This window comes from Nyctereutes procyonoides, unplaced genomic scaffold (assembly GCF_905146905.1).
Source record: "Nyctereutes procyonoides isolate TBG_1078 unplaced genomic scaffold, NYPRO_anot_genome, whole genome shotgun sequence".
Taxonomy (NCBI): domain Eukaryota; kingdom Metazoa; phylum Chordata; class Mammalia; order Carnivora; family Canidae; genus Nyctereutes; species Nyctereutes procyonoides.
This window is the reverse complement of record NW_026575141.1, coordinates 4,379,003-4,406,858: the sequence shown is the minus strand read 5'-3', so window position 1 is coordinate 4,406,858 and position 27,856 is coordinate 4,379,003. Positions and strand designations below refer to the sequence as shown.

The 27,856-nt window shown below is 40.9% G+C and overlaps 1 protein-coding gene and 1 non-coding gene across 3 annotated transcripts; both read right to left on the bottom strand.

The window, feature by feature from the left end:
- Positions 1–574: 574 nt before the first annotated feature.
- ZC3HC1 (zinc finger C3HC-type containing 1) lies at positions 575–21,695 on the bottom strand. Of its 2 annotated transcripts, XM_055307604.1 has the most exons (10): positions 21,495–21,695; positions 19,868–19,979; positions 15,820–15,970; positions 14,978–15,061; positions 9,547–9,674; positions 6,443–6,597; positions 4,389–4,632; positions 3,825–4,037; positions 3,127–3,333; positions 575–1,011 (listed from the first exon to the last, which is right to left on the bottom strand). In XM_055307604.1, the coding sequence occupies exons 1-10, from the start codon at positions 21,638–21,640 to the stop codon at positions 943–945; spliced, it is 1,509 nt and encodes a 502-aa protein (XP_055163579.1). In that variant the 5' UTR covers positions 21,641–21,695; the 3' UTR covers positions 575–942. The 2 variants fall into 2 exon arrangements, with proteins under 2 accessions (XP_055163579.1, XP_055163580.1); XM_055307605.1 differs by lacking the exon at positions 14,978–15,061.
- Positions 19,685–19,757, bottom strand: TRNAM-CAU (transfer RNA methionine (anticodon CAU)). Its single transcript has one exon. It is a non-coding gene; the product is annotated as a tRNA-Met (tRNA).
- Positions 21,696–27,856: the final 6,161 nt, after the last annotated feature.

The window sequence follows — 27,856 nt, the reverse complement described above, 5'->3', positions numbered from 1 at the left end:
CGAACACTCTCTGGCTCAGAAATACCTCTTTGGGGGCACCTGGGTGGCTCAGTGTCCAACTTGTGATTTTAGCTCAGGTCATGATCTCAGGGTGATGAGATTGAGCCCCACGTAGGACTCTGTGCTCAGAGCAGGGTCTGCTTGGGATTCTCTCTCTCCCTCTTTCCTTTATCCCTCCCCCACCTATAAAAAAAGATGAGAAAAAAAAAAAAGAAATACCTCTTTGACTAGAATCACAAGTAAATTAACATATGTTAGGCTTTGCAGCCAATCTGCAAACTCAAATTTTGATTTTGTTGGGGCTCCTGGGTAGCTCAGTTGGTTAAGTGTCTGTCTTTGGCTCAGGTCCTGATCTCAAGGTCCTGGGATCAAGCTCAGTGGGGAGTATGCCTCTCTCTCTGCTCCTCCCTATTGTTCATGCTTTCTCTCTCTCAAATAAATCTTTTTAAAAATAAAACAAAAATAAAATAAAATTTTGATTTTGCTTAGTGTTCCACTGAAGTTTTCTGAGGGTCTGCCTTATTTATAAACATCAGCCCAGGAGGCAAGAAGGAACACAGCTCTTGAGCAGTAAGAATATTCACAAATATTTTATTAATACATACTGTCATATTCCCAGTATACAAGAGCCCTTGAGACACTGCCCAGTACAGAAAGACACTAAACGTGCTCAGAGCCTTGGTCTTCTGTCTGGTTGAAGTGACCCCACACTCTTAATAGGACCACATGTGCTGTACCTCACCTGTCCACACCCCCGCATGGAAACAGGCTTCCCTTCAGTCAGATGCAGAGAGTGACACTCACTGCTTTTTGCAAGGATGATGGCTTCTGATGGTTATACCAGAATGGAAAAAACTTGGCATCAGCTGACCACAAAGAAATTCAGACTTCATTTCCCAAAGTCATTCATTCTGCTTCTCTTCGGGAAGGGCTAGAATGTCTTCAGGATGAGCATAAAGATTCCCACTGCCGGAATATTCGGAATACCTTCCTGGATTTCTCAGAGAGACTCTATAGGTAAAAAAGCTCATTATCAGAGATTAAATTCTTTTATAGAGATGAATGATGGGGTAGTAACAGCTTTAAGGGTTGGTCTGAAAATTTCTCCCATGGTGATCTAAATAGGTCTAGGATTGAGAGAAACTAGTTAATTTTATATTACTACTTTACATCATATATATATAATATACACCTAACACCAGACTAAAAATCAAGATAGCCTGCGTTCTACAGTTAGACTACTGCTAACACACTCTGACCCTCTCAAACGCAGCTCACGTCCTCCCTCCACGTATCTGCATCTGTCCTAACCTTGTTGTGTGAGGCTGACACTACTGACCCACCATTAGTGGGGCACACATGTTGCACTGGTTTCCATTAGTGATGCTGAATGGGCCCTAGTTCATTATTTCTTGTGAACAAGGATTCACATTTACATGATGCTTCACTGGGGTTAATAGTATAAACCAAGACCAAAGGGTAAAACAAAGTTAATGACTCTTTAAACTATGACCCTGGCCTTCTCAGCTTCATTTTTAGCCAGCAGAGCTAATAATAGGAAGACTCTCATTGCCACTTGATCGTGCCTATGAAGTGATCTGAGATTCTGAGAAATGGTGTTACAGGGAGACAAAGCAATTTACTGAAAGATAAAAGTTCTCAGTGAATCAGAACAGTTGGTTCTCTCTGACTTTGAGAGTCACAGTGAAGAGCACAGGGTCTCAGTGAGAATATAAATAATAATCTAGCAAGATAATCGATAAAGTTGCCTCCAGCTTCTGACATCAGAAGATATGTCTTCTTATCCTCTTAGTTGGATGTATGTTTCAAAAAAAAAATAAAAGTCCCGGGTAGGGGGTTGGGAAGAATGTGAGCTCTTATTAATGATGGAGGGGAATTTACTGAACATACTGACAAAGTTAAAAGAAACTTAAGTTGAGAAAAATAACTTTCTTCTAACATCAATATCTTTGGTCCAGTCTTATTAAACTCTGAATTTCCCAGTCATTGCAGCTATGGAAAGGTTAAACATAAAACCAAAAAGCATCTCAAGTCCTGGAACCCAGGGTCAATTATGAGGCCAACTTCTCCCACTACAAATACAAAACAAAACAAAAAAACTGCCAAACAAAAACCCCCACAAAAACCCTGTAGGATTTCTTGTTCGTAAGACAGTGACAGAGGTCAGTCAATAAGACTCTGTTTCATAAAGATCTAGGCAGAGAAGATACATGCAGACATTTGTCTTTAGATAGCTTTACATATTTTTAAAAGTTTTTTAAATTGGAAAGATATAGCTTTTTTTTTCCTGTGGAAAAACTTTGGGAAGCCTTCATTTATGTTATTTACCGAGGGTACAAATGTACAGTCTTAGGCTTTTAGCACAGTTATATTCTTCTCCAGTAGAATCCCACAAACCTGGGAGTGCTTCTTATAAACAGCTATTGGCATGTATTATTTTACTTTGCCCTTGGAGGACACAGGGCTCAGAAATTATTTTATTCATACCACACTATAAGGCAAATTTGGGAATGAACCAACAAAAGAAAGAGAACCCAGTTGCCATGATTCCTTCAAGTCCGCACTCCCACTATCACTTCCACCCTTTACACAGAGTAAACAATTGACTTGTTTTCTCAGCTGTCATGATGGATTTGCATCTGCCCACATTTTGTAAATAGCAGCAAGCATGACTGCAATGGCTAGCTGAGGCAAAGTAATGTGCCACCGTGAGGAATGAAACTAATTCTGGGGTCAGAGTACAGTGCTCCAGACAGCTAACTGGCCAGGCTCCAAATGCAAGTGACAGCAACTGATAGAAAAAGCAGCTGTTCTGCAACAAGAGGCCGGAGCAGCTGCCTCTCCATCTATTTCTGTTTTTGTACTTCTCTGCTTTGAGTCATTTTAGTTGAGAAGACAATTTGCCATAATTTTAGGGAAGGCCAAATGCTAAGCTACAGGAAGACTGAATCAGTTCCATGTCGATTCTCTAGGACGAAACCTGATTCTGTCTAACTTGACTTCTGAAAGCTGAGGGCAGGCAGGGTGCTAATTATAGTACCAGTCTCTGTTCCTTATCCCATAAACAGCAAGTGCTGCACACACACAGGCAGTGGCTTATCTCACCATGGAGTCTGTTTCAGCTGGCTGGTTGGACTGCTTGTGGGCCAAGAGGATGTTCAGCACAGCCTTCCAGCCTGGCTCTGTAGAGATACTGGCATCTGTCTCCGTTCCACCATGCTCCCTGGTTTCCTTGCCAAGTGTCACATTTACCCAAGGGCACCAGTCTCTATGCTGAGAGGTGGGGTCAAAGCAGCTTCGGGAAGATGTGTCCTGAGAGGAAGAAGAGAAACAGTGTTGATGAAGGGCAGATGCCATGTCAATTCAGGAAGGCACTGCTATGAGTCGTCCAGTCCAGAATCTCTCAACTGCCCACGTCTCCAGTTGGATGTTCTCCTTTAAACACTGTCTATGTTGTGGCTGCTCTCTTTATGAATACTTTCATTCCCTTCATGTTAAACCAATAGCGCCTGATCAGGTCTGTCCCCCTTACCTCACTGCCATCCCCACATGCCTGAAATACTACCTCTCCAGAATCCATTCCAAAGAAATAAAGGACAAACCTCTTAAATTTTTTTCCCTTTGGATACCCAGCTGTCCCATCTTGAAACTTAATCACATTGTCTACTTCCAGCCACAGGACCCGGGAAGGGGTCAGGCCTGCTTCTCTGTTTGTGAGGGCCTGGTGTGAGGCGATGTGAGGTGTGAGTGAGGGCCTGGTGTGCTGCCTGTGCTCAGTAACTTCTACACACAGATGGACTCACTGAGCTACTAGAAGAGCAGAGGCGAGCTCGTTTGGCTCTCCGGAGAGGACTAGACGGCACTTCCAGGCCACTACTGTCTCCTGTTCCCATACTTCGGGTCACAGGACGGGTTCTGGTGGTGGGGCTAGCGGCCTCTGGCTCAGGACGGTCAACAGGACTGGAAGAGTCCCAGCTCCGAGTTCGGGAGACAATGGGACCTGGGCTCCTTTCAGCCTGAAGGGAAGAAGAGGTAACAGAAGTACAACAACAATATAGATGACAATGGTCAGAAGAAATATTTCTAGAAGCAAGTGAAAGCTAATTCTTTACAATTAAGTCTAAGAATTTATTTTCTGAACTATTGACATAACTAAACTCTTCAAAAAACGATATTTTTATACAAAATCATGAATTTAGCTTCTGTAATGCAATTGGCAAATTTTATTACTATTAACACAGTATTCTGATCAAGTAGTCTGAAGAGAAGCTTACCTGCCTAAAGTAATTTTCAACTTTTCCACCATACTTTTGGCAAAAATGCTGCTTTTGAAAAGGTGATCCCAAGCAAGTTGATTAAGTTTATACCTGCTCTGAGCCAGGAGAACATGTGGCATCCTGGCTCCGAGTCATCATCCTCCGAGGAGACTCAGGCACAAGAGGGAAGCGCTCTGGCCGTCCCTCAGGGCCTGGGATGGGAGAGCTGGTCAGGCCAAAGGATGCATCCAGGTCGGTCATGGATGACTCAATCTGCTGGAAGCCCCAGAGCCCCACCTTCCTCATACACTGTGAACACGTTATTAGGGAGAGCTGCATGGGTTCCAAAGAAGAACTAGGCAGGAATAGAAAAGAGAGTTTTCTCAAAGAGTAACATTTCCAAGGGATTAAGTGAAATTATTTGTGAGACAGTTTTATCTTATCAAACAAATCTCTGGAACAGTCCAGTGGACTGGGAATCATGTCATCTCAGGGCCCTGTCCTGTGATCTCAGGACCCCAACTCCATTCTCTCTCATAAAGTTCCTGTAGAAAGATTAAAGGGTTGGATGCCTGGGTGGCTCAGTTGGTTGGATGTCTGCCTTCGGCTCAGGTCATGATCCCAGAGTCCTAGGATCGAGCCCCACATTGGGCTCTCTGCTTGGCAGGGAGCCTCATTCTCCCTCTCCCTTTGTCTGCTGCTGCCCCCTGCTTGTGTTCTCTGTCAAATAAATAAATAAAATCTTAAAAAAAAAAAAAAGTAAATCTAGATTGGTTCCAACAGTTTTCTTTTCTTTTCCTTCCTTTCCAGATTTTATTTTATTTTATTTTATTTTATTTTATTTATTTATGATAGTCACAGAGAGAGAGAGAGAGAGGCAGAGACATAGGCAGAGGGAGAAGCAGGCTCCATGCACCGGGAGCCCGACGTGGGATTTGATCCCGGGTCTCCAGGATCACGCCCTGGGCCAAAGGCAGGCGCCAAACCACTGCGCCACCCAGGGATCCCCAGATTTTATTTTTTTGTAATCTCTACACCTAATGTGGAGCTTGAACTCACAACCCTAAGAGTCAATGCTCCCCAGACTGAGCCAGCCAGGTGCCCCAGTTCCAATAGTTTTCTATCTCAGAGGGAGTTTATGCCAAATTGAGAAGCTAGAATGGAAATACCAATATGGGGGCTTGACTCCAGCTGGTATTTCCTTTGGTAGGTTTTATGAATTCAACTGATTTTTTTTCCTTTCTTTCTTTCTTTTTTTTTTTTTTTTTTTAAGATTTATTTATTTATGATAGACAGAGAGAGAGAGAGAGAGGCAGAGACACAGGAGGAGGGAGAAGCAGGCTCCATGCCGGGAGCCTCACACAGGACTCGATCCCAAGACTCCAGGATCGTGCCCTGGGCCAAAGGCAGGCGCTAAACCGCTGAGCCACCCAGGGATCCCCATTTTTTTTTACTTTCTATAAACAGAAAGGAGTTGCACTGTTCACAGGAACATGAACTCTCAGCTGGGAAGTGATAGTAAAAACAAAACAAAACAAAAAAAACTTGGGCGCCTGGGTTGCTTAGTCCGCTGGGCATCTGCCTTTGGCTCAGGTCATGATCCTGGAGTCCTGGGATCAAGTCCCACATCTGGATCCTTGCTCAGCAAGGAGCCTGCTTCTTTCTCTCCCTCTGTCTGCTGCTGCCCCTGCTTGTGCTGTCAAATAAATGAATACTATCTTAAAAATAAATTAAACAAAACCAAAACCAAAACTAAAATTCAGGTGTGTCCAGCAATTCCTGAGTTCTAATTCTGGTTTTGTTAGATTCTTACCATCCCCTCACCATTCTCTCAGGTTTTCTTTCTTTTTTTAGAGATTGATTGATTGATTGATTTGAGAGAGAGAGGGAGAGAGAGAGCATGAACAAGCGCACATGCACAAGCAGGGAGAGACAGAGGAGAGGGAGAAGCAGGGCTTGATCCTAGGACCCCGGGATCATGACCTGAGCCAAAAGCATCTGCTTGCTTAATCAACTGAGCCACCCAGGCACCCCTCCCTCGAGTTTTCCTTGTCTGTTTTTCTGACAGGAAATACCATGAGACCTCCAAATGCTATTAGTGACTGATGTGGACCAGTGTATGATCGTGTCAGAGTTCTCATTTTCCTGCAAATTCAGTGACTAACCTACAGGCCCAGCCACACACAGAGAGAACACATGCAGTGACATGGACTTGGATGTCTGAGCCTAATTTGCTTGTAGTTTTTCTCTCTTCAGTTCGGCAATCAAGTTCATCTTCAAGCAAGTGCAGAAGAAGACTGATCTTGTCTTCTGTCAAACACTACAAAAGAATCAAGGTAACAAACTGAAATTTCCAACCACAAAAATCACATACGAGGATGTATCTAGAGGGTACAAGGCAAAAGTCATGAAAGAATTGCCAAACATGAAGACAATTATGTCTTCATTATGGAAGGCTTAGTTCTAAGACTGCAATAAGGTTTTTACATAGAAGCTTTCTGAATTGCCCTGGATCTGCTGATTGAGGAAAGTGGCAATTTTCCTAGAGCTACCCAATCTTTTCTTAGTTTTAATGTTTTCTTTTTTTTTTTTATAAAGATTTTATTTATTTATTCATGAGAGAGAGATAGAGAGAGGCAAAGGGAGAAGCAGGCTCCATGCAGGGAGCCCAACGTGGGACTCAATCCCGGGTCTCCAGGATCACGCCCTGGGCCGAAGGCAGGCACTCAACCACTGAGTCACCTAGGGATCCCCTTAATTTGTTTTCAACTTACCAATTACAGATTTTCTCTGAAACTTGCAAACTTCAAAACCCAAATAATGAAAAACAGATTGCTATTCGTATCTTAACCTGACACTGAATTTATGTCTTAAGAGAACAAGAGAACTTGTCACAGTCTTTATTTTTATTCTAAGAATAATAAGGTAGTGATAAAGTGAACAAAAAAGCTGCCTTGGCTAGGGACGAGGGACATTTAAAATAGGCACAGAGCTGGGGCACCTGGGTGGCTCAATTGGCTGAATGTCCAACTCTTGGTTTTAGCCTGGGGAATGATCCTGGGGACATGAGATCGAGCCTGGTATTGTTTTGTTGTTGTTTTTTAATGATACTGAACCTACCTTCCTCCCTCCCTCCCTTTTCTTTTTCTTTTCTTTTCTTTCTCTCTCTCTCTCTTTCTTTTTTAAAAGATTTTTATGTATTTATCCACGAGAGACACAGAAAGAGAAGCAGAAACACATGCAGAGGGAGAAGCAGGTTTCTCATAGGGAGCCTGATGTGGGACTTGATCCCCCAACTCCAGGATCACACCCTGAGCCAAAGGCAGATGCTCAACCACTGAGCCACCCAGGTGTCCCCTGGCATTGGGTTCTGTGCTCAGTTCAGGAGTCTGCTTAAGACTTTCTCTCCCTTGGAGGCTTAAGGCAGAGTACCATCACCTCAGGCTTCTCCATTCTGTCTTCCTCAGCTGCCCCTGTCCTCTCCCTCAGAGGCATTCTCTGCCTCTTTTTCCCCTCTTCTTTGGAGGGGGGGTTCCTAGAACAGTGCCTGGCACATAACAGGCGCTCAATAAATACTTGTCGTTTGTTGAATGTCTCCTCTCTTCCACTCTGGGAAACTTAGATTTATTCTGTTCTGGGTGACTCTGTATTTTCTTTAGGTGTCCACTTTTCCCATTTGTGCAGTTGATATTTCCCTTTGTTTTTTAAGGTTATTCTCCGAGAAGCTGGTCTCGTTAGATCCCATTTAGAACATGTGCTGAAAACATGGCCACCATCCTAAGCCCATGTGGTAGCCCAGGGGAAAGGAAACCAAGCTACCTCACAGCAGTAGAGGTACAAATCAAGAAGGTAGGGTTTTCTATTCTAGAGCAGTTTTAGAGAGGGATATCCAAGCGCTTGAAGCCCAAATCCAGGAATCTTCCTGCTCCTCTCAGCTTCAGGGGAGATGTCGACAGTATTATATCTGTTTTTAGTCTTCTCAAGCTCTGTCCTGAGCTATTTCTTTTGTAGGGGTCTGCGCCACTTTGTTGAATGGGATCCTTCCCTCCTACATAAACTGCTTCACATGTTGGATTTTTTTCCTTTTCCCCTGGGGAAAGAGGGACTAGCCTTGATCCCTAAAGTCTCTGGAAAGGCTCCCTCCCACTCCCCACTTTTTCTTAACAAAACTCCAGCTCTGCTGTGTACATATGGAAAAGTGTGTATTGCCACCTAAATCATTTGAGTCATTCTTCCAGAGGGGACAAGGAGACCCTCCACCTTTCGGCAACACCTCAGCTCTTCCTTCTGCTATTCCCTTTCCCCACACACCCTTGATTTTTTTGTCCTGTCCTACATTTCAAATTTCTACTTTGTGTTGAACTTGCTTTTTTTTCATATTGAAAAGATACCATTGCCCCAAGAGCCAAAAATAAATGAAAACTGGAAAAAAAAAAAAAAGACTTTTTCTCCCTCTCCCTTTGCCCCTCCCGCCATGTTTTCTTTCTAAAATAAATAAATACATCTTAAATAAATAAACTAAAATAGGCACAGAGGTCAAACTTTGGTTAAAATCTAAACAGCCTCTCAACTAGAAGAAGCAAAATAATAGCTTCTATTTTCCTATAATAAAGCTTGTCTTTGGAGTCTCTACAGGGTGATGAAATGGGACATCAGATATTCAGTTTCGAAGTACAGATGCCCCAGTGCATTTCTAATTTCTATTCACAGGGGAGAAGGGAGTTTATAATTTCTCCTGCAGTACTTTCTTTGGGAAATGATATTTGACCATATGAAGTCAAATTTGTTTCTTTTTTTCTTTTTTTAAAGATTTATTTATATATTTATTTATTCATAAGAGACAGAGAGACAGAGAGAGAGAGAGAGAGAGAGAGAGGGGCAGAGACATAGGCAGAGTGAGAAGCAGGCTCCATGCAGGAAGCCCGACATGGGACTCGATCTTGGGTCTCCAGGATCACGCCCTGGGCGGAAGGCAGGCACTAAACCACTGAGCCACCCAGGGATCCCCTCAAATTTCATTTCTTCTGTTAAATATGTAATAAATCAAGATAAAATAGGATGTATGCCATTTAAAGAATCATATCTAGAAGTTTCAATGGAACCCATTATTTAAACTCTGATGCCCTTTTGATGGAGACTGGAAGAGGTCAGTTGAGGGACAACTAGTTCTCTCCATAGCAATCTTAATCCTCTGTCATGTAAAGAAATACTTTATGTACAAATGGTAGTGACACTGAAGGCCACTGTAGGCTAGCCAAGAAGAACTCACCATAGTTTTCAAGTCCTCTGGCCTCAGGGAAGGAAGCTGGAGGTCCAAGTGACAAAGACTTTGAAAACGATCTAGGAATTCACTAACAAGAACAGCAGGCTCATCCAATGGCAACATCCCAAATCGATCTGTGGACAAAGTACACTGGAAGGTCATATTGATGCAAATTGTAAAAAATACAAAATGTGTATAAAACAACGTGGGATAGGTACTGATAAAATATTTGAAGGTATTAAGAATTACTGACTTTTTTTGATGGGGCTATGATATTTTCCTGATAGTACTCAAAAAAGAAGATTCTTAAGAAGGGTTTCTCAGGAGTAGTCAGCTGAATTTAAAGACCAACGACAGTGTGTAAAAGCAAAGGCCCTAAGGATGGCACAGGTGGGGAACTCTAAATACGTTCACAGGATTGGAACACAGTGTGCCTATAGGGAAAGGGAGTAGGAGATGGGCTAAAGTGTAAAGAGTAACTAGCCACGACTTTACTAATGTATGTGATGAGAAATTACTGAAAGATTTTTTTTAAGAGAGTTATATTACAGAAAATATGCATTAGAATAGAGATTGTAAGGGGTCAGTTGGGATGTAAAAAAATAAGCTTAACAGATATTAAATGATTTTTTTAAAGGAATGAAAAAAAGGATTTCATTTACTTATTTGAGAAAGCGAGTGAGTGCACAGCACACATGCATGCACAAGCAGAGGCAAGGGCAGGCAGAGGGAAAAGCAGGCTCCCTGATGCCGGCCAATCCTCCTGGTATCATGACCACGCCCTTAGCTGAAGGCAGATGCCTAACTAACTGGGCCGCCCAGGCACCCTTGAAGGATGTTTTTTTTTTTTAAGATTTTATTTATGTATTTTACAGAGAGCATGCGCGTGCAAGCACAAGCAGGGGGAGCAGCAGAAGGAGAGGGAGAAGCAGGGAACCCGACGTGGGGCTCAATCCTGGGACCCTGGGATCATGACCTGAGCTGAAGGCAAATGCTTAACCAAATGAGTCAACCAGGTGCCCCCATTAAAATGATTTGAGGTAGGGATGCCTGGGTGGCTCAGTAGTTAAGCATCTGCCTTTGGCTCAGGCGTGATCCCGGGATCAAGTCCCACATTGAGCTCCCTGCGAGGAGTCTGCTTCTCCCTCTGTCTATGTCTCTGCCTCTCTCTGTGTCTCTCATGAATAAATAAATAAAATCTTTAAAAATAAATAAAAGTGATTTAAGGTAATAATCCCTGTTAGGTACTAGTGGCAGAGGGATGGAGAGAAAGATCATCAATGTTATAAAACTCTTAATGATCAATAAAATCTATTGTAAGAAATATAGGGCAAGTAATATACAGCGCTAAATTAGGAAAATGAAAATAAACCTATGATTTTGTTTTAAAGATTTTATTTATTTATTCATGAGAGACACACACACAGAGAGAGGCAACACACAGAGAGAGAGGCAGAGACACAGGCAGAGGGAGAAGCAGGCTCCATGCAGGGAGCCCGACGCGGGACTCGATCCCAGGTCTCCAGGATCACGCACCCTGGGCCAAAGGTGACACTAAACTGCTGAGCCACCCGGGCTGCCCTAAACCCATGATGTTAAATAGAAATCTAGCCGTGACAGTTTCACAAGCACACAAATACATCAAAACTTACCTAACAGTACACTTAATATGTGCAGTTTATTTATTTTTTTTTTAAGTTTTTTTTTTATTTTATTTTATTTATGATAGTCACACAGAGAGAGAGAGAGAGGCAAAGACACAGGCAGAGGGAGAAGCAGGCTCCATGCACCGGGGGCCCAACGTGGGATTGGATCCTGGGTCTCCAGGATTGCGCCCTGGGCCAAAGGCAGGCGCCAAACCGGTGCGCCACCCAGGGATCCCCCTGTGCAGTTTATTTTATGCCAGTTATTACTCAATCATAAGGCTGCTTAAAAAAAATCTCTTCCAGTTTTGTTATTACGAGGTACAAAAGCAGTAAAAATAGCACTTTGTTCACCATTTATTGTATCATTAGCAACCACATTTTGGTCTCTAATTTAGTAAATATTATCAAACTATGAAAAGTTGTTGCAAGTAATCATATACGCCAAAACACATGCCAACAATTTAAAAAGATGCATCATTTTACTAGAAAAGTCCAATATAAAAAAACTAAAATGAACAAAAAACGGTATGGATTTTTAAAAATCAAGTAAAGGGGTGCCAAGGTGGCTCAGTTGGTTGAGTGTCCCAACTCTTGGTTTCAGCTCAGGTTGTGAGATCCAGCCTCACATTGTGCTCCCTGCTCAGCGTGGAACCTGCTTGAGTCTTTTCTGCTTCTTCTCCCCCCACACCCTCCAGTCAATCCATCAATCAATCAATAAAGTGAGGTTTAACAATAACGTTTGGTCTGATGCCTACAGTCTGAAGAAAATACTAGTAAATATTGATAAAGGCAAAAGAGCAAACAGAAGAAATTAAACCCACCATAAAAATGTTTTACATAAGTTAAAATATATGTTTTATAATTAATACATGGATTTTGTCTATTTCAGTGTTTGATATGTTCAAAATAATCAGTCTAGCAAATTAATAATTATAAATTAAAATGTTTAAAGAGATTTAATTTAGTTGGTAAATGTTAGAAAAAAATTACTTTCAAAATTGTATCTATCAGATACGCTTAATAAATGTAAGCATTAAAATAGAAATAGTTGCGGGGCGGGGGGGGGGGGGGAAATAGTTGCAGGTGTTCTTCTCTTCACACTAAAGTCTCTGGAATGTGAAAGAACCAAACCAAGGAATGGTATAATTGAAAGGTCACATTTGAGATCTATTTAGGAGGCAGAATGGATAGGACTGGGTGGTGAGGATATGGAAAGGAAGCTAAAGTGACTTCCAGGTTTCTTGCTAGGAGAACTAGGGGGGAGGTCAGTACCATTTAAGACAGAGAAAATATAAGAAGAGAAGTAAGTTTTAGTATAAAACAAAGACTTCAGTTTTGTATATATTGAATTCCAGGTACCTACAGCAAGATACAACACGAAAACGTTTAGAAGGTAGTTGAAAATGAGTCAAGCTCAAAAGAAAAGTCTGGATAGGAGTCAGAGGTCTGTAAGTAGATGGACCAAGAAACCAGTCTAGTCCTAAGAGTCAGGACCCCAGCAGGGTCCTGGGCAGATCCTAAAAACCTGGACTAGGTACACTGAAAGAAACATTCATATCCTCATGGGCCGGAGTTCAGTTGTACTACACAGTGAAATAACTAGGCCAACAGCAAAAACTCCTTGTTACATGTCATCTTCACTTAAAAATGTTTTTCCTTAACAGTCCCTTTCTGTCGCCCCATCATTATCAGTAAATGGTACTCTATGGACACTTTCAATCTCTTTTTTCCTCTTAGTGGTTCGTGGAATATCCCCAGTCATCAGTGACCCTGGAATTGGCCTGAGCTATCCTACTGAAATAAAAACTACACCCACATGGCACTAATCTGGTCAGGCACGAAGTTCTGTACCTAGTCTTGGTAAGCCCTCCAGAGGGTTCTGCTTTGGAGCCTAGTTAGCAGAATATGCCTATGTGATCAGTAAAATATATATATTTATTTTATTTATTTATTTTCTAAAGATTTTATTTATTTATTTGAGAGAGAGCATGTGAGAGGTGGAGAGAGGCAGAGGCAGAGAGAGAAGCAAGCTCCCCACTCAGCAGGGAGCCCGATGCAGGGCCTAATCCCAGGACCCTGGGATCATGATTTGAGCCAAAGGCAGACGCTTAACCAACTAAGTCACCCAGGTACCCCAAAATATTTATTTATTTTAAAAAAGGTTTATTTATTTGAGAGAGAGAGACAGAGACAGCATAATGAGGAGGGGCAGAGGGAGATCCGAGAATCTTAAGCAGACTCTGCACTGAGTGCTGAGCCTGACCTGGGGCTTGATATCACCACCCTGAGATCACAACCTGAGCTGAAACCAAAAGTCCAATGCTCAACCAACTGCATCATCCAAGTGCCCAGCCAGTAAATAAAATACTTAAAAAATGGCACTTCCTGGGGCGCCTGGGTGGCTCAGTCAGTTAAGCGTCTAACTTTTGATTCAGCTCAGGTCATGATCTCTGGGTCATGGGATTGAGCTCCACATCAGGATCGGTACTCAGTGGAGAGTCTGTTTGAAGATTTTCTCCCTTTGCCCCTCTCCCCACTTTTGGACAATTTCTCTCTCTCTGAAATGGGTAAATAAGGGTGCCTGGGTGGCTAAGTCAGTTAAGCGTCTGCCTTTAGTTCAGGCCATGATCACGGAGTCCCAAGATCAAGCCCTACATCAGGCTTCCCGCACAGCAGGTAGTCTGCTTCTCCCTCTGACCCTCCTTTGTCTTGTGCTCTCTCTCAAATAAATAAATAAATAAATAAATAAATATTAAAAAAAAATAAAATGGGTAAATAAATTTTAAAAAAATCCCACTTGTTACTACATTCTGGGCTTTTTGTGTACACAAACATTTAAAGGCAAAGAGCCTTTAAGAGTACAGATACAACTAAAAATTAAAGATGCAAAAATATTAGCAATGCATCTTAACATTTTTCACAAAACAAGTTCTAAATCAAGATCCTAAGATCAATAACAAAGGAGGTATCATCATGTATCTTATAAGGCAGGGCATTCTAGAGTGTGAGGCTTCATAAAACTCTTGTGTCTCTTAGCCTAAGTATAAATTTTGGAACCATAGAGAAAACATATCCTGCTGTTAGTTTCACAGAATACATAGTCAGGTTCACTCTAAAGTAGCTTAGTTCTAAAAAAAAAAAATAAATAAATAAATAAAATAAAATAAAATAAAAAATAAAAAAGTAATGACTGAAGTTAATAACTAGAATGAAGACAATCAAAATGCACCTGATTCAAGAGAGTGCGCCCTGTCAAGGCCTTTATACAAGCAGTCTTTGGCTTCAATGCTGTTACAATGTGTCATTTCACTGTGATAAACTCTACATTTGTAATCACTCTCATATGGCTTCCTGTGAGTTGGCTTGAGCAATAGAACCCCATTTAACTGCCACCGTTAGTGTACCAAAGGAAGCCTGGGGAGAACATGGGACTGCTTGTTACGGTGGGAAAAACAATTAGAAATCTAATAAAACCATAGTTTTGCCTCCTCACCAGTTGGTTTTAAGATCTCTGATTCTGTTTCCTCACCCCAAAAACTGGGTTGATAATCTACTTCCCAGGGTCCCTGCGAGGATTAAACGGGATAATGTATGCATGGCTAAGCTGTTGGCATGTCAGATACCCTTAATAAAGTAATAACCTAATAGGTAGATTAATGTAAATTCTCCTTGAAAAGCACAAAGAGAAAGGAAAGAAACTTCAAAGACTAGATTTTCACAAAGAAATAGACAATACTAGAAATGCAATAACCAAGGAGAGATGGTAAATGGGAAATCTTGGAAATAAGTACCTGGGGAGGGGCTGTCTGGCCAGAAACAGAACTTTTCATGGGCAGTGCACAAGGCCTTCTTCAGCTCGGCACATCGGTCCTTATCTGAAACCCACACAGGGAGCAATGCCTTAGAAAACCTTAGATTCAAAATCGAATAGCCAAGAACCTTTAAGAGTATGCCCAGAATTAAAAATAAAAACCAAGATAATTTAAAAAGATATAAAAATATTAGCAACTACATCATCTTAATATTTTTCACAAAACAAGTTCTAAATCATGATTCTAGGATCAATAACAAAGGAGACAGTATGTATTTTATAAGGCAGGGCATTCCAAAACACAAGGCTTCATCAAAGAGCTGTCTCTTTGTCTAAGTATACATGTTTAGAACCATAGTGTAAACATACCCTGTTGTTAGATTCCCAGAATGCATTAAGTCAGGTTCAGTCTAAAGTAGTTTAGTTTTTTATTTATTTATTTTATTTATTTATTTATTTTTTTAATTTTTATTTACTTAGGATAGTCACACAGAGAGAGAGAGAGAGGCAGAGACACAGGCAAGAGGGAGAAGCAGGCTCCATGCACCGCGAGCCCGACGCGGGATTCGATCCCGGGTCTCCAGGATCGCGCCCTGGGCCAAAGGCAGGCGCCAAACCGCTGCGCCACCCAGGGATCCGCTAGTTTTTTTTTTAAAAATAGTAACTGAAGCTAATAATTATAGATGAAAATGATCACAAATTCACTTTGTTATATATAATAGTATGCATTCTTTGATCAAACACATGACTTATCTTTTTAGAAAAACTAGTCTAATACATCTTTGAATATGGAGGAAAATATAATTTGTACTTTATACTTACATCGGTCAAAATCAAAAGCTGGTTGCAAACTGGCACAGAGAAAAGCCTGACAGCTGGAGCACTTGAGCATATCACATTCAACTGTGACCCAGCCATATTTTGCACAGACAAGTGGAGACAGCTCGGCGGGCTTACCTGCCCATTTCAGAGAGTATTCATGTTAAGGAAAACAAGGCTGCAAGTATATTAAAATGAGTAAGTAAAAAAAAAAAAATGAGTAAATCAGAAATTAAAACTTTTAACTTATTCTTTTACAGTTATATTAAGAAGAAAAGCAGTAAGAAAAATTTGGAAAACTCTTTTTTTCTTTTTAAATATTTTATTTATTTGGTAGAGAGAGAGCACAAACAGAGGGAGAGAGAGAAGCAGGCTCTCTGCTGAGCAGGGAGCCTAATGTGGGGCTTGATCTCAAGACACTGGGATTATGACCCAAGCCAAAGGCAGGCACTTAACAGACTGAGCCGCCCAGGTGCCCCTGAAAAGCTATTTTTAAAGCACACATACTTTACAGAATAATGAAAAGTCATCTGAGTAATAACCAAAGGGGAAAAAATTATGAACTTCTCCTCTACAAAGCCCTGTGTATTTTATGTTTAAAATGTGTAAGTGAGTATGCCTGGGTGGCTCAGTGGTTGAGCTTCTGTCTTCGGCTCAGGGCATGATCCTGGAGTTCCTCCCCGCGGGGAGCCTGCTTCTCCCTCTGTCTATGTCTCTGCCTCTCTCTCTGTGTTTCTCATGAATGGATAAATAAAATCTTAAAAAAAAATAAAAATAAAATACTTAAGTTATTATTGGTTGTGGGGGTGAATATAGAAGCCATTCACTTTCACTTATTGTGAAATACTAAAGATTAAGAGCACTAGTAAAAGCAGAGATATGCCTAAGCAATAACAAGCAGAAATGTTTCCTGCCACTCATCTATGCTCTCCTATTGTACCATACTACTTTTACATTTTAAAGAATAGTCAGTAAAATTAATAGTATTCTTTATTATTCCCCTGCCTAAAATTTGATCTGTACTAATGTATCTAGACTATGTGTCTTAAATAGGCTAACAGCACACAGGAATCTCTAAATATGTGCCTGGGAAAATGTCCTAAAACATTTACTAATCTTTAATATTCAACACTTAGTTTTTTATATTTTACGTAAAGAGCTCTTTTTCACAGAATACACATACACATAAAACATGAAAGAAGATGCTGGAAAGTTCTATATTTTTATAAGGGATATGGTAATTTGAAAACATTCCAATATCAGCAAAAGAGGGCCTAATGGCTAGAAAACAGAATTTAGTTATAAACATTAAAGGAGCTGGCATTATCTAAATTATAGGAATGGGGGGGGGGCGCCTGAGTGGCTCAGTCGGTTGAAGGTCTAACTCTTGATCTCTCAGCTTGTGTCTGGATCTCAGGGTTGTAAGTTCAAGCCCTGTACTGAGCTCCATATTGGGTGTGGAGTCTACTTAAAAAAAAGTAAATAAAATAAAAATAAATAAAAGTAATAGAATCACTTAGTAGCTAAGTTAAATAAATGTCATATCCAAAGCAGTGATCAATTTAAATGCAATGAAAACAAAAAAGAACCAAAGAAAACAGTTCTAAATACTGGAGCATAATCAGGAATTAGTCTAAGGAGGGCAGCCCCGGTGGCGCAGCGGTTTAGCGCCGCCTGCAGCTCAGGGTGTGATCCTGGAGACCTGGGATCGAGGCCCATGTCAGGCTCCCTGCATGGAGCCTGCTTCTCCCTCTGCCTGTGTCTCTGCCTCTCTCTGTGTGTGTCTCTCATGAATAAATAAATAAAATCTTAAAAACAAAACAAAACAAAACAAAAAAAACCTTTAAAAAAAAAAAGGAATTAGTCTAAGGAGTAGCAGTTGAAGGACAGTTAAAATAAAATTCCTCTTCCTGAGCAATTTATTCGTAAAGCTACCAGGTGGTAAGCAAGGAGGAGGACAGCCAGGAGGGTGAGGGGAAGCAGCTCAGTGCTAGGTGTCAGAACCCAAGTTGGGGAAAAAGGGGCTGCTCACCTTGAAGTGCTGAAGCCAAGTAGGGTATAAAGAACATCACCATGGAGCCCCAGTCACAAATCAGGGATAACTGGAGTACCAAAATATATCATGATAGTAATGGATTATATAATCAATGAATAAAAAAGCAGCCCTTGCTATCAATAAATTACTACTTAATTACTAAAATTTGATGAGGAATGGGATATTTGCATAGTTTCAAAGCACTTCTGCACAAAACACTTTTTAATTTACAAAGGAAGAAGAGAATTACTTTACAATGGAAAAAAGATGGGCAGACATTCCTTTAATCAAGTGATCAAAGGAACCTTGCCAGGAAAGGAATAAATCAAAATTATTATGCCACCTGAAAAGCTGCAGTGAGAACACAGCACCATTCTGTGATGCTCCTACACTACCTGAATCCAACCCTAAGGAAATATCATACAGATGTGAATTGACATACACTGTACAAAACAACTGGCCTACGATCTCCAAAAGTATCACAATCATGAAATTCAAAGAAAAACAGGAATCTCAACTGGATCCTTTTGCTATAAAGAATATTAGGAAAACTGATGAAATGATTAGACTCTGAGGGTTAGACAGTAATAATTTATTAGGTGAAATTTCCTGATTTTGATTGTTGCATTGCAGTTATGTAGGAAAAAGTCCTTGTTTGTAGGAAATATTTGGGGGTAATGAGGTATCACTTTGACAACTTATTTATAAGTGGCTCAAAAAGGAAGTTCTTTGTAACCTGTGCAACCTTTCTCTAAGTCTATAATTGTTTTATATTTTTAAAAAAACCACTCTACTGAATAGAAAAGGGCAAAAGTGATGGAACATCACCTGAGATTAGGTCACAAACAGTCTAGCTTTTATCTTGTTCCCTTTTACTCGCTCACTCTGATGGAAACCAGTTGTCTGTATGGAGAGGCCCATGTTGTAAGGAATGTAGGGAGGTCTCCAGCCAAGAGCCACTAGAGACCTGAAGCCCTCAATCCAACAGTCACGTGAGTGAGCTTGGAAGTGCATCTTTTCCTAGTGCAGCCTGGAGATGGTTGCAGGTCAGCTGCCACCTCGATTGCAGTCTGTGAGAGACCCTAAGCCAGAGGACCCAACTAAGCCACACCTACATTCCTGACCCATACAAACTGTGACACCAATGTTGTTGTGCCACTAAATTGTAGTGTAATTCATTATGCAATAATAGATAATTAATATACAGGGAAATCTAAAGACAGGAAGTGTACTATGCACAGTCTCAAAAAACATTAGGTTTGGGTACCAACAGTCTTACACTGTAATCCTGGCTCTGCCATTTGCTAGAAGGTTGATCAGAGGCAAGTCAGATAACCTACCTGAAACTGCTTCCTCTTCTGTAAATGAGTATAATAATAATAATAATAATAATAATAATAACAGTAATACCTATTTTCATAGGTTTAAAGTGAAGATCAAATATAATAATATATGTGAAAGCACACTACATATAAGCATTAGTTATTATTTCTTCTCCTCTCAAGCTCTTAGTGTTTTCTTCTGTGAAAAGAAAAGGTCAGGTCATCTCAAATATCCCTTTGAGGAATAACATTTTTTTTAAAAAAGATTTTATTTATTTATTCATGAGAGACAGAGAAAGAGAGGCAGAGACACAGGCAGAGGGAGAAGCAGGCTCCATGCAGGGAGCCCGACGCGGGACTCCATCTCTGGAATCTGGGATCACACCCTGAGCCAAAGGAAGATGCTCAACCGCTGAGCTACCCAGGCATCCTGAGGAATAACATTTTATGATGCTAATTTTCCTATAAAATTTCTTACCAATTCTTCTTTTTCAATCTTAACTAGGCTCCATGCCCGAAATGGGACTTGAACTCATGACCCTGAGATTATGAATCACATGCTCTACCAACTGAGCCAGCCAGGCACCTCTTACCAAGTTTAATTCTTAAATTAAAGCATCAGAGTAAGTGGAGGAATAACAGTTCCAAGAGCAGGCAGAAAGTGCAGTTCACATGACCTAATAAAAAAGGATATAGAAAATGTTTCCACTCTGCTAAAGAAGGCTTCTTTACTTGTAGATTCCAATGGCGGCTGTTCTGCTTGGGGTGACCCATTAACTGACTGGAATGTGGCAGATGTGTCCTTCCTAAAATAAAGTGGCAGAACTCTTGGTAATCCTTTCACAGCATCACTTTGCCCAAACATCTTTATCTCACCTCTTGGCACATCATAGCATCAATCATGCAATGCTGGATTTTAACCTTTCTAAAAATCATTTCAGTTATGTCATTCCTTTGCTTAAAATTGTCAATGGTTTCATAATACTTACTAAATAGAATCCAAATTCTTCAGTCTGGCATTCAAATCTCTTTACAGTTTGGCTATACTTAAATTTCAAATAATTTCTACCTCCAGAGTGCTCCACTAATTCTATATACTAGCAAACTGTTGTAGCTTACTGTTCTCCAACAGTATTTTATGCAACTTTAGTAGACACAACACTGGACTCAAGGCTTCTATGCACTATACAATTTGAAACACCTTAGAAATTTAACTCTTTTAACACAGAGATAAATAATTTTGATATTTCTACCTGGGTCTGACTCTTGATACCCACTCTCCCAGAAAAGAATTAAAAAATTCAAATCAAAGTAGAAATCTTTGGGCAATTTCATGAAAAAAATTCAGGGAGAAAAAAAACCCAACAAAACAATTATCTTATTTTCGGTGAAAGGCATTTCAACAGGGCCTGAGAGGAGTAGAGAGAGGAACTGCTGAGGACAAAAGTCATTTTAATAAAAACAGGGTGACACCTATAACTCAAAAGAAATAAACTCATTCTAAGAATCTTTCGGAGAGTCAGAGAGCCTCAGGGAGGTGTGCTTCTTGAAAGAAATTGAGAGGATCCATAAACCTGAATGAGTTAAAAGTGACTTTTTTTTTTAACTTACTAACCTCTAATTGAAATTTAGCATTTCCTTCAATTATGAATGAAGGTATTAAAAACCCCACAAAATATAGCATCAGCAGTACCTGTGAATTTGTCACCAATGGAAATCAGATTTTGTCACCAACATTATGGTTGTTGCACATGTTTTGAAATACCATTTATGTTCAGAAGTATGGTAGATAATAGAATTGCTAGATGTTACTTAACTCTTTAATAAAATGAAGCATGTTACTGCCTCCCTTTTTTCTTTTACTATCTTGATAGCTGCATTCCAATATAATTGGTTTTTTATAATCCTACGTAATTTATGCGCTTAAAAATATTCTGAGAAAAAAATATTCTGAGAAGAGGTTCATAGGCTTTACGAGGCTACCAAAGGTGTCTAAGGCTCAAAAAAGAGGTTAAGAAACCCAACTAAGAGATGTCAGGTGCATATTGTTAGCGGTCCTCTTTTTTTTTTTTTTTTCCTCTTCCCCCCCAAAACCTGTCTTGTGGCAAAATTCCACGGGTGGTGTGGAATCCAGTATATCCCCATAATATTAAAACCAAGTAAACGCAGTAAACCCATTCTCCTTCAAAACCCAGGAGGTAGCCAATGCCACCAACCGAGGTGCCGACCCAGGGGATCCCCCCGCTGCCCGCCCAGGCCCTCGCTCCCCAAACCCCCTCCAATCCGCCGGTGCGGGACCCAGGGTGGACTCCTGAACTCACGCTTCGGCGCCTCCCTCTTCCGGGGCAATCCCCTCATCTATCAGCTGCCGGACTTTTTGAGGAGTCCCTTCTGGGGAGCGAACAACCGCACCCCAAGTCTTTTCAACCCCCGAGGCAAACGCTTGCCCCTCACTGGGCGCCGCCATCTTGGTCCGTTGCCGAGTTGCTTCCCCGCGGGTCTGAAGGCTCAGGAACTTCCGTTCTGCGGGGTGAAGGTCCTCCTCTGGAGGCGCGGTCCCGCGCGTTTGCCCACGCGACTCGCAGAATCCGGCCGCGGGGCGCACCCGGTCGTGGCCATCTTAGAACGAGGTAAACCCTCATTTTAGAACGAGTTAAACCACCACGGGAGGCCCCGGTATTTAAACCTAGACTCCCTGTTTCCCTTATGCACGAGCACGTTTGGGCCGATAAGGGGTTTTTAGAGCGCCGTTTCTCTGAATTCGATAGGGACCAGAGGCCACGTTTAGTCTTACAGTAATTAACTGAAATGGCCCTCCTAAGTCACATCTTTTTACAAGTGAAGAGATGGCGACCGTCCCTTGAGAGTACATGACCTAGAAGCTTTCTTGGAAACCGCGTTACCGGTGGGGTTAGAAGTCCGTGGCACTTGGCATCACCGAACAGCCTCCCTCCTTTGTCCGGTGCGGAGCGCGCCCTGCCGACGCTGGGCTGGGCTGGGCTGGGCTGGGCTGGGCGCGCGCAGTGACAGCAGTGAACCGAGACCAATGTTAGGGGAACAGGACCGCAAACAAATGCATGTTCCTATAGTTTTGAGCTTAGGATCAGGAGTGCCCTGGAACGGACGCCGGGGTGGCTCGGTGGTTGAGCGTCTGCCTTTGGCTCAGGTTGTGATCCCGGGGCCCTGGGATCAAGCAGGTAGCCTGCTTCTCCCTCTCCCTCTCCCCGGGTGTCTCTCATGAATAAATACATAAAATCTTAAAAAAGGAAAAAAAGTGCCCCAAAGAGGTACTGAGTGTACACAAGGAGGGCCTAATTTAGTCTGCAAGTTTTGCCAGACTTCCAAGTGCTGGAGCTAGAATGGATGAGATTATGGGAAAGAGATCCAGTTGGAAGGAGTTTGTCTCTGATCAATTGGAAAAGAAGACTTGTGACTGAGTCATAGACAGAGATGAAAGTGGGACCACCCCCACCCCTCCAGCTCACTTCTGTGGGCTTCTAACTCCAGTAATGTCCCTGCCAGCCACGACCTTCAGTCTGTTGATCCAGCCTCCTTTCCATGGTCCGGAGCCTCCCTTCCCTCCCTAGCCAGCTAAGTTCATTGCCACTCATCGTCATCATCATCATCATCATCATCATCATTTCTTTGCAAAATTTGAATATCTGCTCAGAATTAGTTAAGATTGAAGCATTATTATTTTTTTAATTTTTTGTTTATTTATGATAGTCACATGCACAGAGAGAGAGGCAGAGACATATGCAGAGGGAGAAGCAGGCCCCATGCACCGGGAGCCCGACGTGGGATTCGATCCCGGGTCTCCAGGATCACGCCCTGAGCCAAAGGCAGGCGCCAAACCGCTGCGCCACCCAGGAATCCCAGATTAAAGCATTATTGTTAGTGTGTCATATGTGATAAATGGCATAGTTATGATTTTTTTTTTTTTTTAGATTTTATTTATTTGTTCATGAGACACACAGAAAAAGAGACGCAGAGACGTAGGCAGAGGGAGAAGCAAGCAGGCTCCATTTAGGGAGCCCGATGCGGGACTCGATCTCCAGGATCAGGCCCTGCGCGGAAGGCAGACTCAATTAACCGCTGAGCCTGGGCATCCCTGTTATGATGGTTTTTTAAAAAAAATTCCTTACTTTAAAAACAAAAACAAAAATAAAAAAAAGAATAAGGACTTAAAAGAGATACATCCCAAAGTATTTGTGGTATTATGGTATGATGTCTGGGATTTGCTTTAAAATTCTTTTTTTTTTAATTTAAAAAAAAATTTATTTATTTATTTACTCATGAGAGACACACACACAGAGAAACATAGGCAGAGGGAGAAGCAGGCTCCCTGCAGGCAGCCCAATGTAGGACTCAATCCCAGGACCCCAGGATCACGACCTGAGCCAAAGGCCGACGTTTAACCACTGAGCCACCCCGGATCGCTAAAATTATTGAACAGAAGGGCACCTGGCTGGCTCAGTTGGTGGAGCTTTGGACTCTTGATCTTGAGGTTGTGAGTTTGAGCCCCATGTTGGGTGTAGAGATTACTTAAAAAGAAAATCTTTTTTTCTTTTTTTTTTTAGATTTTATTTATTCATGAGAGCCACAGAGAGAGGCAGAGACATGGGCGGAGGGAGAAGGAGGCTCGCTGCTTGATCCCAGGACCCCAGGATCACAACCTAAGCTGAAGGCAGATGCCCAACCACTGAGCCACCCAGGTGCCCAAAAATAAAATCTTAAAAAAAAATTCTTGAAGAGAAAAGTGTATGGAGGAATAGATGAAAGAAGATTGCAAAATGTTTTTAATTGTTGAATTTGGGTGATGGACTCATGGGAGTTCATCATATCATTCTATCATTGACAACATCATAATAAAAAGCAAAGTAAATAAGCTAAAAATAACACATTTTCATGAATATCCTCTCAATTTCCTTGAATGTCTCTTGCCTTATAGTACTCATTTGGCAAAACTTCACTCCCAGTTGAGTTCAACTCTCCACCTACCTCTCTGCTCCTGCACTCAATCAACTTAATATGGTTAAAGAAAAATGCAGGACATGCTTATTTGTCTCTATATTCTTGACGTCATGGGGGCTGTTAATTCTGTGCAGACATTTTGTCTTTTTTTCTATAATTTCACAATGCCTGGTACATAATAGATGTTGAGAAGATGGCTGAAGGGCCATCCAGCCTTAGAATTTCCCATAGGATCCTCTGGGGCCAACTTTGAGACTTCATCGCATTCTACCTTCTCCCCCTGCCCTATCCTGCAGCCTCCTCCTTTCCATGGTATGCCCTTCTCCTAAGTCCTCTGGCCTGCTAATCTCACTCTCAGGGTCAGTTTATCCATTTTGTTTATCCCATGGAAGCAGACAGCTCCTCTGATAGCTCCAGCTGTCAGACTGTCTTTATTGCCTGTGTGAGTTTTTTTTTTAATTTGTTTTTTTCTAGTAACATCTACACTCCATGTGGAACTCGAACTCATGACCCCTGAGAGCAAGAGCTGCATGCTCTTCTGACTGAGCCAGCCAGGTGCCCCTGTGTGTGTGTTTTTTTAATGTGAGAATATACAAAAATTTATGTAGCTAAGCATTTTATGCTATGTAGGACCTCTTAAGAATGAGTCAAACAGGGATGCCTGGGTGGCTTAGCATTTGAGCGTCTGCCTTTGGCTCAGGGTGTGATCCTGGGTTCCTGGGATTGAGTCCCTCCTGCATCAGGCTCTGGAAGGGAGCCTGCTTCTCCCTCTGCCTATGTCTCTGCTTCTCTTTCTGTGTGTCTCATGAATAAATAAATAAAATCTTAAAAAAAAAGAATGAGTCAAACATACTATGTTTGCTAGTATAATTCTTTAATGAACTACAAAAATGTGTCAGACAGCTAAATTGACATTTTTAGTGAAAATTTAATTTCTGTAAAATGTGACATTTGATAAGTTTTTAAGTGGGGACACATTTATCAAACATTTTGATTTCTTATGGGCTATTTTTTGTTGATCTGTAACTTATATAACATAAAAATCACCCTTTAATAAAGTGGTTTTTACTATACTCACAGAGTTGTGCAACCATCACCAATTCTTAAACATTCCATCACTTCCTAGAGAAACCCCATACTTGTCAGCAGTTATTCCCCATTCCTTCCACCAGTCCACTAATATAATTAACCACTAATTATAATTAGCCACTAATCTACTTTTGGTCACTATGGATTTGTTTATTCTAGACATTTCATATGAATGGAATCATACAATATGTGGCTTTTTAAAAAAAGATTTTATTTTTAAGTAATCTCTACCCCCAACATGGGGCTTGAACTACAACCATGAGTTCAAGAGTCACATGCTTCACCAACTGAACCAGCCAGGTGCCTCCAAGTGCTTTTATGTTTAGCTTCTTTCATTTCACATAATGCTTTCAAGGTTCATTCATGATGTAGCATGTATTAGTACTTCATTTTTTATGGCTGAATAATATTCTATTGTACTGATGGATATACCTTATTTTGGTTTTCCATTCATCAATTGATAGACATTTGTGTTGTTTACATTTTTTGGGCTATTATGAATAATACTGTTATCGATATTTGTGTGTCAGTCTTTTTGTGTGGACATATGTTTTCAGTTCTCATGGATGTATATCAAGGAATAAAATTTGAGTCATCTGGTAACTCTATGTTTAACCCTTTGAGAAACAAACTTTTCTAAGGTAGCCGTACCATTTTACAATTCCACTAGCAGTGTATGAGGGTTCTAATCTCTTTACTTCTTGTCAACACTTATTATTATCTACCTTTAAAATTATTTATTTATTTATTTATTTGAGAGAAAGAGAGAGACTGTTCAGCAAAGGGTGGAGGGTCAGAGGGAGAGGAGGAGGGAGAGAATCTCAAGCAGACTCCCCACTGAGCATGGATGGAGCATGACATGGGGCTCTATGCAGGACTCAATCTCATGACCCTGAGATCAAGATCTGAGCTGAAATTAAGAGCCAGATGTTTAACTGACTGAGCCACCCAGGTGCCCCTATTGTCTTTTATTTTAACTATCCTAGGGAATGTGAAGTGGTATCTTATGTGGTTTTTATTTGCATTTCCCTAATCATAGGGTTGTCAAGCATCTTTTCATGTGCTTATTGGCCATTCTTCTTTGGAGAAGTGTCTATTCAGATCCTTTGCCCATTTGTCTTTTTGTTGAATTTTAGGAGTTCTTTATATATTTGTGATATTAAAACCTCAGATATATTGTAAATATATTCTCCTATCTCATAGGCTGTCTTTACTTTCCTGATAATGTTCCTGGGTGGATACATTTTAACTTTACATTTTGATGAGATCCAATTTATCTATTTTATCTTTTGTTACTCATTGACTCCTTTGGTGTCATATCTAAGAATTCCTTGCCAGGGATCCCTGGGTGGCGCAGCGGTTTAGCACCTACCTTTGGCCCAGGGTGCGATCCTGGAGACCCAGGATCGAATCCCATGTCGGGCTCCCGGTGCATGGAGCCTGCTTCTCCCTCTGCCTATGTCTCTGCCTCTGTCTCTCTCTCTGTGTGACTATCATAAATAAATAAAAAATTTTAAAAAAATTTCTTGCCAAAGCCAAGATCATGAAGATTCACCTTTATGTTTTCTTGTAATAAGTTCTTTATGGTTTTAGAACTTATATTTAGGTCAGTGATCCATTTTGGGTTTATTTTTATCTATGGTCTAAGGTAGAAGTTCAACTTAATTTTTTAGCATGTGGAAATCCAGTTCTTCCAGCACCTTTTATTAAGACTGTTATTTCTGCACAGAATGTACTTGACATCCTTGTCAAAAATACAATGGCCACAAATATAGAGGTCTCTATCTCTTTTTAATGAGGATGTTTACTAGTGTTTTTAAATTTCATTGTTTTATGGCTTTCATAGTTTGTATTCATCCAAGAATCCCTTAAGTCTATGAGATTTTGTATGTATTCTTTTTATACTAAAAGAATTAAACATGACTCTATGTTTTTTCTTGAGAGAGATTTTTCAGATAATTTGTAACTTCACAGATGTATAAACCAGGAGCCTGACCCCTTTTACCTGCCCAGGTCCCTTTGCCTTTATGCTGATAAAATTATCCAAGGCCAAATTCAAAGGCAATTTTGTTACCTAAAAAGTTGCCAATGCTTAAAATCAATAACATATTATATCTTCATTTTTTATTTTTTTATTTTTATTTTTTTTAAAGATTTTATTTATTTATTCATAGAGACAGAGAGAGAGAGAGAGAGAGAGAGAGAGGCAGGCAGAGGGAGAAGCAGGCTCCATGCAGGGAGCCCGATGTGGGACTCCATCCCCGGTCTCCAGGATCACACTCCAGGCTGCAGGCGGCACCAAACCGCTGCGCCACCGGGGCTGCCCATATCTTCATTTTTTAATTCTAAAAGTAATAAAAATCATGTTCTACAACATTCTGAAAAGAGAGATAAGAAGAAAAAAATCCATAATTTCACACCATTAGCATTGTTCATCATTTCTGTCTTTCAGATTTGGTACAGATTCCACTTAAACCAAGAAGTCTGTAAACTTAGACAGTATACTGGGTTGAATAGTGTCCCCCTCCAGAATTTATGTCTACCTAGAACCTATGAAGATGGCTTTATTTGGAAATGAGTCTTTGCAGATGTAATTAAGTTGAGGTCATACTGGATTTGA

Excerpts from the sequence above, each read along its gene's own strand:
- ZC3HC1 (XM_055307604.1), bottom strand. The coding sequence starts at position 21,640 with ATGGCGGCGCCCAGTGAGGGGCAAGCGTTTGCCTCGGGGGTTGAAAAG. Across the intron at positions 19,980-21,494 it reads GAAGAGGGAGGCGCCGAAGC|GAAGGACACATCTGCCACAT; the intron begins GTGAGTTCAGGA and ends ACTTTATTTTAG. Across the intron at positions 9,675-14,977 it reads GCCAGACAGCCCCTCCCCAG|ATCGATTTGGGATGTTGCCA; the intron begins GTACTTATTTCC and ends CTTTGTCCACAG.